The 14,394-nt window shown below is 39.4% G+C and overlaps 1 protein-coding gene across 3 annotated transcripts in view; it reads right to left on the bottom strand.

Annotated features, from left to right (window-relative positions):
- MYLK (myosin light chain kinase) overlaps positions 1-14,394 on the bottom strand; it is a 225,921-nt gene that overhangs the window by 145,798 nt on the left and 65,729 nt on the right. For all 3 annotated transcript variants that reach the window (XM_075710329.1, XM_075710327.1, XM_075710326.1), the window contains exon 2: positions 13,329-13,486. In XM_075710329.1, coding sequence (XP_075566444.1) covers positions 13,329-13,486 — 158 coding nt within the window. The remainder of the gene's footprint in view (positions 1-13,328; positions 13,487-14,394) is intronic.

Raw genomic sequence — 14,394 nt, 5'->3', positions numbered from 1 at the left:
TGTGTTTAAAATAAAAATAAAAGTCAAGGGCTGAGCAACAACTGTTCAAAAGAAAAAACCCTCAAAGCACTAACTGAAATACTAAGTATAAATTGATGTGGCTATAAATTTCTAGTTCAACAGTTCAGAATAAATATTTATAGACATGCTGAGTTCAAGAGAAATTTTGTGGGCTTGCCTCTTCTTCCTAATGCTTTCTCTCAAAACTAAAATTGCTGTGATCTTGGTAAGAGCAACACACACGTGCACTCAAAAATAGCTACATTTGTTTAGGTTGTGGAAAAAGCGCTTATTCTGCATATGCTTTCAATAGACCTCCACTTAACTGCAGTTGCTGGCATTCCTATTGAGAGATCTGAACAAATCCAACATAATGTTTTCCATTAAACCTATGAGCATGTAATAGTCTCCCAAGCAGACAAATCTTTGTCTACACTTCTGTCCATTAGCATATCCCAACAGGCAAACAAACTAGCTTTTGTGTCAAGGCACTGAGGACATAATTCTGGCACTGTGTTTTCATTAGGTCATGCTCTTAATCCAACAGCAGTCACCTAGATATTAGTGATATTTGCACCTATTGCAAATCTTAACTTTCTCTTCCAAAATCAGAAGCTATTTATCTCCAATAAGAGTAGGTTCATGTCTAAGGTACCAGATGGGAACTGAACTTCTGGAAGACAGCAGTTCAGTTCTGAATCCAGGCGTGTATTTCTGTGTGATCTTGCACAAACCAATAAATCTCACTGTGCCTCAGTACTCCACATGAAGGTCAAGGGGGGTAACAATGACTGCTTCCTCTGTTGTTCTAGCTAGGAAGGTCATCAGAGAAGGGTCCAACTCCAGTCTGGCCTGTGTACGTGTTAAATACTATCAGCAAACAGACACTAGGACTCCAGTTGAATTAGGCTGTTTAAGTGGTACCATGAAATCAGCAAAAATCAATGCCATTTACCATAGTTCTTCAACTTGTATTTCCAAGATTTTATCATAATTTTTCTTCCAGTGTCCTGGCTTTTAACATAACTTTGTTTTGAAATATTTATATTTGCCTCCCCGTAGAGACAAACTGCTGAGTTATTCTTTTATAAAGGAACACCAGAATTATATAGACAAAAGAATCAAGTTTAAGTATATTGAACCCTTGTTCTTGCTCACAGAACAGAAAATTTCTTTATTCATTGTTTGTCTGATGAGTATAGGAATGTTATATAAATGAGTTAGATTTCAGATACAAGATATCAAATACTACTCTGTGTGTGGGGGTGCTTTTACAAAGCTTTTACAAAATAGTGTGCATTACACTAATATTCTAAGCTTTGCAAAAACAATTTAAATAATACATGCACCGTAACTATAGGCTTGCTTGTGTATTATGGGACACATAGAAAGAATGGCAATCTCTCAAGCCACACAGTTACAATTTGAGTCTACCGTGCAGCTAGAGCAAAATTACCATTCTGATTCAACGTGAGACAAGAGAGCACAGAGCCGGATGAAATAAGCTCAACATTTTGTCACCAAAAGCCAAGTAACCATGAACAGTACTATTTAATTTGTCAGTCTTTGTTTCTCCATTTTCTTTGGGCTACATGTGCAGGTTTTTGTCATCTTTAAATGAAAAGTTCTTGTATACATTACACATTGGCATACAGTATGACTTTTAATTAGTATTTGAGTAAGCTCAGCTGTTGTATTTATAATAAATAGTATATTCCATAGAGTGACATTTACTATAGCATTTTAAAAAGGTGCAGAAAAGGAAGGAAAATTCTGAAAGAAAGATAAAATAATTTATTTTTCCATTTCACGTCATTCTGAACATGAATTACAAACATCTCTATATAAGCAATAAAAACATGCAAAGCTGACTTGGAATTTGTACCGGGTTTAGCCACAGTATTTTCAGAAGACAAGGATTGCTTTGTTCTGTCTGGCTGCAGGTTTACAGCAATGCACTGATTTACAGAGAATAAAGCTATCTTCATCATCAGAAAGCCTAGAAAAAGATTTTTTTTTCCCTAAAAATGGAACATTTCCAGGTTTTCACTTTCTCATGCAGAATGCTCTATATTCCTAAAACTCCACTGTAGAAGAAAGGCGTAAGAGCTTAGATCATCTCTAGAATCCCACTACAACATATCTTTAATGTAGGAAGGCTAGCCCAGACGTCAGGTTACTAACTTGTGAGTTAACAAACATGATTTAATTCCCAACCAATAACATGTCTGTCAAGTTTCCTAGAAGAATAAATTCAACATATTTAGGCAAGCAATTGAAGGCCCTTATACTGGACTAGTCATCTCAGGGATGACCAGTCAGTGGAATGCCTTGATTTTCTGGCTCCTACTAGTGCAGACAACTTTGACACATACCTCTGACAGCAATATGAGTATCAGTTTCTCCCTCATCAAGCACTATCCCAACATATCAATGTCTCTCCTCTTCCAAATGTTATTTTCTCCACATAAGAGAAGAACACAGAGACAGGTATTTACATGTGATGCTGAACTAGGATGACTTTTGGCTTAAAATCATGATGAAGGCAGGTTTGTTCCCAGACACCAAACAATGAATTCTGGCAGCTTAGGCACAGAAATATGTGCTGTTTCAGGCACCTGCTAGAGATTCAGTAGCCTCCAGTAACATAGTGATAATGTCTTGCAGGCTGCATATTAAAAACTGAACTGGGCACCTACAGAAGGACAATCTGGTCTTGCCTATTTCTGCTCCTGACTGTACCTTCTGGTTGGATCCTGAACCTCATTCATCGCTTGCCATATCTGGTACCATCAGTAGACCCTGTCAGAGCACACAGCACTGCCTGCTGTGTTTGGAGCCTGTGGGACTGTGGCCCATTGGTGATGGCACAGCCCGTGCACAGCTCACCCTCGGCTCCTGGCTCGCTTTCCTTTGGGGAGCAGCCAGCCCTGGCTGCTCCCTGTCAGACAGACTGGTTTCTCTCCTTCATGAATGGGTTGAATTGCACACAATTCACAGCAATGTTATTTTCTGTTCAGCATGCACTTAGATGCTAGGGAGTCCAGATGTTACATGTAAAAAAAAGTATGTTGTCTGGTTTTGCCCAGTAGGTTTCCAAACTTCACACTGTATCCATGAGTGAACAGACCCAAGTAACATGTCAAAAGCAGAAATTTTTAGCTTTGGAGTCTAGTTGCTACAGTGAGTGTGGACTGAGCAAAACCCCAATGAGTAATGACGTGTTTTGATTATAAACCTTCTCCACATGTGGCCTTCTACAAAGATTCTGAATGTATCATGCTTGCTGTCTATTAATGACTACTTTCTTTTCTTACAGGGGAAAAGCAGAATTATACCGAAAAACGTGATTTGGTATCATTTGGTGAAATTTAGGTCAAACTCTCAGGGACACATTTATAGACAGTCAAATGCATACTTTGCTATTTTACGTGCTCTTATAGTTACACATGTCACTGAACCCCTCCCTGACCTTTGTGGTTTCATCAGCCAGATGAAGGCAAGGTGCTGGAGTAAAGTTTAAGCCTTGCTCATGACGGGAGAAGGCAAATATATTACCAGTTAGCCAAATGAATGTCTGATCATAAGTATTCCATCCTACCTTTTGAGTCCGCTAGAAAAAGGAAATCTAAAGTTTTTCCAGCTAGGGGCATAATTCTGGAAGGAAAAAAAAAAAAAAAACCCCAACAAAAAAACCCTTTTTCCCTATTTCATAGCTCTCATGCCACTATAGGCTATTGCAGCACAAGGAAAAGAAAGTTAACTGCTCACATTGTTCCAGTTACTAGGTCTTCTTTAACCTTTAAGCCTATTATGACTGTGAAAGAAGTCAAATGCACAATTCCCCAAAAAAGCAAATTTAAAACATCATAATGATAAGTTGCAGTCATGTTTCATGTACAACTGAGAACATTTATTTAAATAAGAAAGCACAATGCTACATGATGAGTTTTATTGCCAGTGGAATTGACCACAACAAAGACTTACACACTGTCCCTGAGGAGCAAGGGAGACTAGCCTGGAAAAGATTATGATGTTTTTCAAATTAAAAACAGAATTGAAGAATCTAATAAGACTTTGTTGAAATTTGAGAGATTCATGATTAACCATCATGGGACAAGAAAAATAAGAATTATACTGATCGCTTCTACCCTGACTTACACAGACTCAATCTCTGAACGTATCTTTGTTCAGCTATTTAGGAGATGCTGATTAGCTGTTTTTCTCTTGGGAAACAGCTAGATTTTCTTCTATTCCTTTTTCAGACATTTTTATCTTATCATCCCTAAATGGTGGACTTTATGTTTAGCCATGGTATTTATTCCATCATTACTTTTGTAAAAGATTGAACCTCCTTTACTCCACCATATGAATATCTCTCCTTTTTCTCTGCAAATTTGTCAATACATAATTTAAGAAAATTTTCTCTGATTTCTATTTAAGGGCTATAGAAAAATAGCAAGTCCAGAAGTCCCTACTAATGAAGTAATTTTTCTTCAAAAACCCCAAGGATAATCCCTATGGATAAATCCTTAAGCAAACACACTTGCCTTCTTTAGCTGACAAAAAAACATGCTTTACAATGATACATCACAGTAGTGGGTGATCACAAAATGGGTATCTACAATAAACTTTTCAGAGTCAACAGTTTGTTGGTTCTCCCAACTTGAACTGGGAGCAAGTAGATGCAATTAAATCACACAGAATTTTACTGTCTTGTTCCTCGTGTGATTTTAATCACTTCCATCTCAAAATCCAAAATAATTGGAAACATGTTAAAGAAAAAGTAAAGAAAGAAAGAAAAAGTGACCAAGAGCAGCACAAATGCATGGTCTGGCTTTAGCTAAAACAATGCTGGTTTGGGTAGATACTACAGAATAATAAGATATTCTCTTTAGCTCCATATGTACATTAGCTGAAGTGTTCTAAAAAATGCCTATTATCATTATTATTTAAAAAAAAAATGGTTTTGCTGTTCCTTTAATTACAGCAGTTAGTACCAAAATAACCAAGAATCATGAGCCAGTCTTTCTGCCACTGCAGAGAACACCTGTCCCCAATTGGTTATAGATAAGCAGTTAAGGTGTGAAAAGAGATAGAAAGCAAGCAGAATAATAAATATGATAGTGTAAAATAGCACATTTCTTCTACAGTTTGGGGGTGGGCGGATTACTGGAAACAGGCTCAATTATACAAAAAAAAAAAATCAACCCTGAAATATGGCAACTGAGCATAGGGGTACTGTATGTCCAGTCTTCCCCAGTTACGGCCTCTTTCCTGCTTAGAAATTTTGTCTGGGTGGAATTTGAGGATATTCAGCATTGTCTAGGATTTCTGAACATTTGGCAGATTGGAGCAACTCTGCAAAAGGTCTGACCAAACTTTGCTGCCAAATATCCAGAAATCTTGGCTGTTGCCTCAGCGCATGCACAGATCAGTTGCACGGGATGGTGTACTAAGTCCAGCACTTTTGAGAATCATCACTCACATTGCACACAGGCTACACAAGGAATGATTAAATGCTTCTACCTGCAAAGTCCTGAGTATAGCTATGATGGCCATAGCTGACAGGGAGACAGGTATGAAGTGAATTTATGAGTTAAAAAGACTGAGAGACAGAATTGGAGCTCACAGACCACCACTGCTGTCTAAAACCTAGAAATTTCTTGAGCAGCAGCTTGCACCCCTGCATTTTTTTCTAAAGGACATCTCATACAGAAGGCAGAGAAAATGGGTGTCAACACATGGGTACTTGTGTCAGTTGATGAAGGGAAGTGTCTTTGAATAATTCTGGGTATAGATGACACTGTGCGGGGAAGCAATTTTGACTGAATCCCACCTTAACCACTTCCCAGCAGAGCAGCCACTCCCACTTTGCCTTTGTCTGAAGCTGAAAGTCTTTTGAGCCACTGTTTCTAAATGCCAATACAGAGTTATACAACAAAATAAAACCAAATAAAGTAATGCATGCATTACTCATGAAAACATGTAAATGGGTCAAAAACAGCACTGTGGTAAGTTAATATAATGGGAGGTCAATTAACAAAGGAAGAAGAAACAGTAGAAGATCCAAACAGAAAAAAAGATGTGCAATAAGCTTTCACAGCAACCTAAATTGTGTTTATTTTCCTTTATTATTTCAGCTGTCTATATCCCAATGTCTGTTTGATACAAAATGTTTCAGTAACTTCTGAACGCACCACGTTTTTCCCAAGAATGCTCACTGGTATGTGGAAAGAAAGATCAAATAAAATCTCCAGTCAAATCAATAACTTTTTCAATTCTTTGCTCCCAAAAACATGCCTCAGTGCTTCATATCGGGTTTCTGGGAGTATCACAGTGCATGGTAGTTTTACAGATCAGCACAGGTCCTCCCACAGCATTCACTTGCATCAGACAATTGTTTCCCATGAAAACATGGATCTTTCCTGAGTTCCTTCCTCATTTGGCTCAGAACAGGCACCCCTCCAGAAAGTGCAGATCCAAAGCCACTGGCAGCTCCATGCAATTAGCTGCCCAGTACATTTTGTAATAGCAAACATCTCATGCCAACAGCAAAGGATTTTGTACCATGTCATCATCCTCTGTCATTACATGGGCTTCTCTCATTTCACATCCTGCCATCTCAATTCTAGACATACAGTGTAATTGAGGCATACTTCTGGAGTGCCTGCTGAATGAGGCTTGGAAATGGAGCACACGTTGCCGCTTCAAGTCCAAAGCAAAGGGAAGATAACAAAGGTGTTGCCATGCAAAGGTGGTGCAGCACCCACAGTGAAACAAATTGGTTAGATCTCAGTTTTTCCATTAGCAGGTAGTTGAAAGGATTTACAAATGCTGTGGGGGTGTTTCCCTTCAACACTATTTTTAAGGCTTCCCTACTACTCTTTATCTCTTAACACGCCACATAAATGGCTCTCCCCTCTACCTCAGAACATGTGGCAGAACCACTGTCCATCTTCCCATTGCCTCTTGTTTCTCATTGCCTGATCCGAGTTTATTTTGTCAGGCACGATGTTTCAGAGAGTACCTGTGCAACCAGCAGCAGCAAAAGCAGCTCAGAAGTTGGCAAATTGATGCACATCATTGGACTTAACTGATTCGAACAGATACAGATAGGGTGTTGCAACAGCAGGGTGGTAGAAGCACAACCAGAAAGCACTTTAAAAAGGGGCAGGATTTGACATTCACCTGGCTTGCCTTCAAATTTACAATCCAGCTGCCTTACCTGGAGGGGGATGGAAGGGGAAATGCAGAACAGTAACTACTCAATGGGCAACAAACTGAACTAAGTACCCCAACATCTACTCAAACTATGAACTACATGTCAATACATGAAATCTAGCTCACTGGGATTAGAATACCAGACTAGATTTAGTAGTTTGATATCTTGGTTCTGGCAATGGACCATATATGACAGTTCACATGAAGCAGAAAAACAACCCATACGGCACTGTTGCCAACTGTGCAATGCTTTATCCAAGGAGAAAAATTCTTTACTGACCCCTAGGCAATCAGTCTGTGGTCTGTAGCATGACATTTGGCTGTTCCGCTCAAGCAGAGCTGTAGCACAAGTATTCCTTAGGCTCATAAAATTAATGACTGTCAATATTACCCTCAAAAATTATACATGTGTGCAGCCAAAGCAGGTTGAGTTAGCTGCTACCGCAATCAAATGCAGAGGTTAATATTACTGTGGACAGAGAAGGGTTTGTTGGAAACAGACGGTTCTTTGACTTCTTATTTTTTACTGCTTGACACTCAGTGACATTACAGTAAAGGACCAGAAGTGTCCACGCTATATTTTTGATGTAGTGAGTCTATTGCTATTTAAGTTCAGCAAAATTATGTGTGGCCAGCTAATCACATAGTTATCAACTAAAAATGCTTGTTTTGGGCAACCACCTTAATTCTTTTCAAAGCAACAACCCTGCTGCAGACTACTTTATTGGTCTCAGAACCCAAAGCTTAAAATAGGGAGGGAAAGATCAAGAGAATGTGGTTCAGTGGTTAGAGAACAGTAAAGATTCTCATTTTTTGTTCTCAGCTTCTCCATCAGTTTCCTGCAGAACCCTAAGTAAATCTTCTCTATGCCTTGAAGTACCTTTCCGTACAGAAGTTTAGCATGGACTAGGGAAACCTGGATGAGAGCACTGATATTCACTGACTCCTTATGCGGGCAGTCACAGTGCAGAGCCCTGCTGGGGACAGTCCATCCGGCTGCTCTATTCACCTACACACCTCACCAGGACTTCAGGGTCCCAGTATTTTTCTTCTGCTGCAGAAAGCCAACCTGCTTTCTAAGACTTCCCCAGCCAGTCACAAAAACTTTTCAGTGCTTCTAAACACAGAAAGGGAACCAGAGGATTACCTTGCCATCTTAATACAAACATGGCAAGGCTCACAAACCCAAGCAGAAGCTGAACCTGAGCCTTAACACTAGGATGGGCCAATTCAGGCTGAGAGCAACACATAAGCTGTGGGAATAGGTGGACGCGGAGTGGAGTCAGGGGAACATTTAAAAACTGCTAGGTTCTACAATGGAGAAATACCTTCCCCTCTAAACAGTTACAGCGGGAACTTAGAGCTGGACAAATAAAGATTCCAATATTTAGAAGTCAAATTTCTAAGCACGAAAGAGGAGGTCTTCTCAAAAAGGATGGAGTTTGAGACATAAGACAGGCTTCAGTCTTAAGTCACTGAGCCCGTAGTCTCTGAAAAACCAGTAAACAGGATACTAAGAAATCAGGTAGGCACAAAAACATGCAAAGTTGTGGAAACCTGTGGCCATCCTCTGCCCATCACAAGAAAACGAAACTTGTATAGATTTGCAAATTCCAGTGAAAAATCTTTCTAGGGGCTTCTGCCCAGCACTCATATTAATATACGCTTGCCATCCTCATGAGAATTAGAAAAGCTAGCGAAATTCATGGAAATGTTTAAAAGCTTTATTTCATTTGACTGTATGGAAAATTATACTATTTGCATCTGTATTCGTTTACTATGATGTTTTGAACCTTTGCTATAGAATAGCGCAGCTGAGTTTCGGAGAGTGAGAGGGACTGAAACAAATTCAATTTTAAACTAGATACATGGCTAATGATCTTGTACTTGTAGGTCAACATAGTAATGTGTTCCGTGTCATAATTAAAGTATCCTGCACAGTTTCAGAAAGTGAAATTTCGGAACACCTGAAGTCTGAAAGAATTTGACAGGATACTGTGCTTGGATTATGAATTGATCAAATGTTATCAGCAGCATCAAAATACCACCTTGCCTGATAATTTACAGATGCTTATTCAGGTGCTGTGGCTGAAAAGGATTTCCTTGTTCTCTCATGTGACACTTGCCACAGAAACCCCCATGATATTTGCTCCAAAGAAAGGAATCTCCTTCATTAGTATGCCATTGAGCATTATAAAATCCAGTGATGTTCAGATGAACTAGAAAGATAAAGATACACAATCATAATTTAATGTTGCAAAGCACTGATAAATATTCTAGTGGTTAATACAACAGAGAAAGAAACAGCTTAAAACAAAGCATGGTAAAATTTTGGCCTGCTCTTCTTTCCCAAGAGTTTCTTAAAGACTCTAACGGACAAGCTACAATGCCTTAGCACAAGGCAGGAGATTACTACCCTGAACTGTTCACATGATGTGCAACTGAAGAACAGCACATCAATCAATTCCTAACAAGCTGGGAACCCAAAACACAATTTCATAATCATCTGGGATGGCTTCCCTAAAAATCACCTCAGCAATTGATTGATGAACAACTGAGGTGTCCACGCAGCAGACTTTTAGGGAGCATCTAGGGAAGGTAACCTTGCCTTTGCCTTACGAAGCGGTTCCACCCCTCAGTGCTCCAGGCCAAAATCATGCTCATACACTTGAAAGATGATGAGCTAACTTTTTACTCTGAGGTCACATTGGAAAACTGAGACCTGCAGTGATATACAGATAAACTTGCTGAAATTTTAGTATGAAAACCAGGGTGGTAGTGGGAGGAACAGAAAAAAAAAGAATTCCTGTTAATGGCAACTCCAGTTCCTTTCTACCTCCAATTTCCTACGTTTATGGGCTATTTCTCAGTTTCTGCACTCTCCTTGATCTTGAATTGCCATTTCGCACAACTTCTCTTACATGCCACTGGAAAGAAAAGCAACAAGTTTGACTCTGGGGCCCTCTCTTCCTTGTTCACTTAATGAGAGTACAGGATCATCACAATATCAGATTTATATCCTCTCTTGGATTCTCAAAATGTTTGTTCTTTCTGATAAGATAAATTCCACTGCAGAGGAACTCTTTGAAGAAAATCTCCTGTCTAACCATTTTTAAAACTTTTTATTTTTCTTTAGCCTGAGTGTAGTTTAATATTGATACTGTGTGATGAAGCAGAGTATCAACCACAACCCATCATAACATCTGTAGCCTATTTTCCAGGACAGAAAAACCCAGGTATGTTCAGTGGCTACTTGTATTACTAAATCTTAATCAATTGTTTTTATTAAGATTGTCCTTCTGAACCTGCCCTGCTGAACAGGTCCACTGTCCTTCTGAACCTCTGGAACATTAAAGTGACAGAAGCAGCAATATTGTACTAACCAGATGAAGATGGGCCCAGACGATACAAGCTCTGCAGGCTGCTGCAGCTGTTAAGTGACAGTATCCTTTCAAACTCTACCGTTGCATTCTCCCTCACCCTGCCCACGTTATTAGACTAGGAGCAGAAACAAAATACTAATTTGAACCCACCAGTTATAAACAACAAAACCAAACACAATGTACCCAACCATGTTACATTATAAACAACAGATCACACAGACTAAATTTTAATAGTTGGTATTATAATTAAACCCCTCTTTTTTTCTTGTATAAGAAGATAACAAGGAGAACATGCTGTGCTCCATTACTCTCTATGTCCAATTCTTATAACATAGCTCGTTATGCAGCCCCCCCGCCAAAAAAAAAAAACAAAAAAACAAAACCAACCAAAAAAACCCCCTGCAAGTTCGTATCTCAGCCTCCAGTTAGGGTGGATTCCAAGAAATTTGGAACTAATTTACTATGACAAAGATTGGCTGGTTTATGTCTTCAGCTGTGTTACATGTTTCTTCTCACCTCTGTTAGCTGAAAGAGGTAAAACAAAGCTCCTCTGGGGCAGCAAGCTGGACTTGAACAAAAATCAGGCAATGCTCCATGCATAGCAAAAGGCTGAAGTGCCAAAGACAGTGGCTGTAATTGCGTCATCTTGGTTTGCCAAACTGTTAAGGCAGGCTACTTGCCACAAAGTAATTGCAGATCTCACATGTATTTCAGTGAAGCTGTGCTCTTAATGTTTGGCACTTAAAAAAGCACTTTGAGCATTGAAGGTTTATTTCAGCTGTATGACATGCATGCAACTAGTATATTATCATCCCCATTTTAAGGATGGAAAATTAAAGGTTTCAGCCATGCTCATATGCCAAATGGGCAGAACTGGAATTTAGATTTTCATCAAGTAGGTTCAATCCAGGACTTCAATCAAAGCTTTGCTCCTTCAAGGAACTTAAGCCTGTCAGTTTAATTAGTACTGAACTTGTGTATTTTTCCCAAGTTACTAAAAAACCCCTTCAGACTTCACCCTTCCAGCCTTCAAAGTAACTTTAAAAAGTGGATAGGTATCCCTGAAAAATTAACACTTTAAAACCAAATCTGAAAAAAATGCAAAGCAGTGATGGCACTCTAGCTTGCAGGTCATTATATTTTACAATTGCTTCCATTTGGCTAATAGTAAAAAGTCTGCAGAGTGCACTAAAAATTGGAAATATCCCACTTGAGCTTTTCATTAGGAAATATGAGATATGTAAAACCAAATCTTAGCAACATCACATGCTTCAACTTTGATTTCACTGTACTGTTATTGCCAGTTGCAGTGTTTCCTGGAAGAATCAGTCAGAGTTAGAATAGTATCATGCATAGGTGTCACATGCATAAAGTAGCAACACGCAGACACAGTGGAAAAACGGCAACAAAGCAAGGTGAAATAATGGGCAGGAAGGATAAAAACAGTAAGAAAGGGAATGCTCACTGGGACTGGCGAATGTCACACACACAGAGGGTTTCTGACTGGTGCCTTAAAATCACAATAAAAGTAAGCTAATATTTGAGAAATCTTTCTAAAGGTTTAATAAAAAACTGTCCTTTGGTCTTCATTGAAATTACCTGCTTTCTATGAAAAATGCCAACTTTTCTTCAAAAAGTCAAATCCCCGCACTACTTCTGAGTTTTGTTTTTGCACTTAAAAATTTATCTGCTCCAAAAATTGTTTTTCTGCTCAGTTCCTGTTGAAAAATCCCAGTTCCTGGCCTGCTCTTGCATACCCAACTAAGATAAATATCAGATGCCTTCTACCAGCCCTTTGTTTAAGTTAGAGCTGCAGAAGTTATGACTTTCCCAATTCCTTCTAGCCCTTGCTTTTGTTACAGTAAAGTTGCAGTTTCCTGCCTCTGTCAGACTAGTCCCACCACTTCAAAGAGTAAGTGAGGTCAGTTTGATGATATAGCTGTCAGCATGCAGTCAGAGCGTGACATGGACAGAAGGAAGCTGAAAGGGCTGAGAAGGAATACTTGCAGCTCCAAGAAAATGATTTAAGGGAGGAGAAAGGAAGATAGCTAGAACAAGGAAGACATGATATCAGGATTAAAGCATGAAAGAAATATGGATGCCAGTAAGCACAATTCAGTGTCCCAAGCATGAGGGGAAGGGAAGAACCTGGGATCCACACCCCACTACACACCCTTTTTAACCTTCTGGATTACCAAGTTTTCTTGAACAAATCAATCTTTCCTCTGAAAATGCTCTTTTTGCTTTCAGATTAACAACATGTATGGCAGGTGGTGCAGATACAAAAATGTCACAACTCTCTTTACAGATTCCCAGCCTGACTGCTAGGAATAACGTGCTGTACCAGGGTTAGATTTGTGTTACACGTGAAGCTTCATGAACAGGCAGATTTGGGATGCAGGGAGATGAACATGCAGTAGGAGAATATGTACTCTCTGATTAGGGACAGGTCTTGAACCAGTTTTCCACTGATACTAAGCTCAGTGCCTGGCATGCTCAACTAGGTTATACTTATATAGGCACATACTCAGGTTTTGCAAAACTCTACTCAAACAGATCTGTAATGCTCCTGCCTCCTCAGGAGGGTAAACACTGGTGTATTCTTCTTGAGTAAAGGTCCTGTATTGCTGAGGCAACTTCACTATCTTTGCAGCCTACTAGGCAGCTTCAGGAAAGGGCAAAACAAAATGGAGAAGCCCTCCACCATCTCTTGTTTCTTACCTTCCCCTCAAATCTTGCAGTGGCTCCCAGCTGCACTCGAATATTCCGAGGAGGAAGAGTAAATGCTGGTGCTTCAGCAGGGACAGGGGGGCTGAGTGTCAGGGACGTTTTGGAGACTCGAGTAGATGTCACCAGCTTCACATCCCCCATGATGTGGGCTGTAAAAGCGAAACAAGTGGTAATATAGAAGTTATGATGATTAATTACTTACGTTATAGTAACAGCTAAGAATCAGGAGCAGATTGCTCTATATGTATACTATATTCGTATACATAGTAAGAGTCTTCAGTCTAAGGTGACAAGTGCTATTTTCTGGGTGGGGAACGGAGACCCAGAAAGATTGCCTGGTGTGCCTACAGTTGCAGACAGGGCCACAGCCTTGAGGTGAACTCACTTTGAACTCTCAAGTCCCAGGCCAGAGCCTTAACCAAAAAGTCATCCTTTACAACTGCATTAAAAGGTAATAACTTATTTCAGGAGGATATTTTCACAATGTGACTTTGATTTTCCTGGCCTGGAATACACCAAAATCAGTAAGTCTCAAAAGCAGAGCCAGCGTTAAACAAGTACTTATGAAATAGAGAGACCTCTGTGTGCACTGGATTTAAGTTGCAAGTAGGAATGTGGAAAATCTGATTTTTCATACCATGCTTCAAGTTCTTAAGAAATATCTGGATATCTTCCTCCAAAGTACTGCTAGTACATAACAAATACTTTTGCAGAAATTCCAAGTCTCTACTTTACTGCAAATCCTTCTACAGCACAGACTAGTAAAATAGCATGAAGACCAAATTTCATAATGCCGCAGAAATGGCGTTTTAGAGACCTCATTACAGATACCTGCTTCAGAGGTGATTCTTCTGCTACACATTTGAAAGAAAGCAAAAATTATTGTACTTTTCAAAAGTAAAATGTGATGTTTTCCAGAAAATAAAGTAGTAGCTGACCCTAGCACTAATTTCTTGAATCATCTACATAAATTAGAAGCCCCACTGTAAAATGCCTATTTAATAGACAAGTTTAACAAAGGAAAAAAAACTGAGAAATGGCTTGACCCACCAGTAGG

This window comes from Pelecanus crispus, chromosome 5, assembly GCF_030463565.1.
Source record: "Pelecanus crispus isolate bPelCri1 chromosome 5, bPelCri1.pri, whole genome shotgun sequence".
NCBI lineage: Eukaryota > Metazoa > Chordata > Aves > Pelecaniformes > Pelecanidae > Pelecanus > Pelecanus crispus.
Note: the sequence above shows the minus strand (reverse complement) of the source record. Positions and strands in the feature narration are given on the sequence as shown.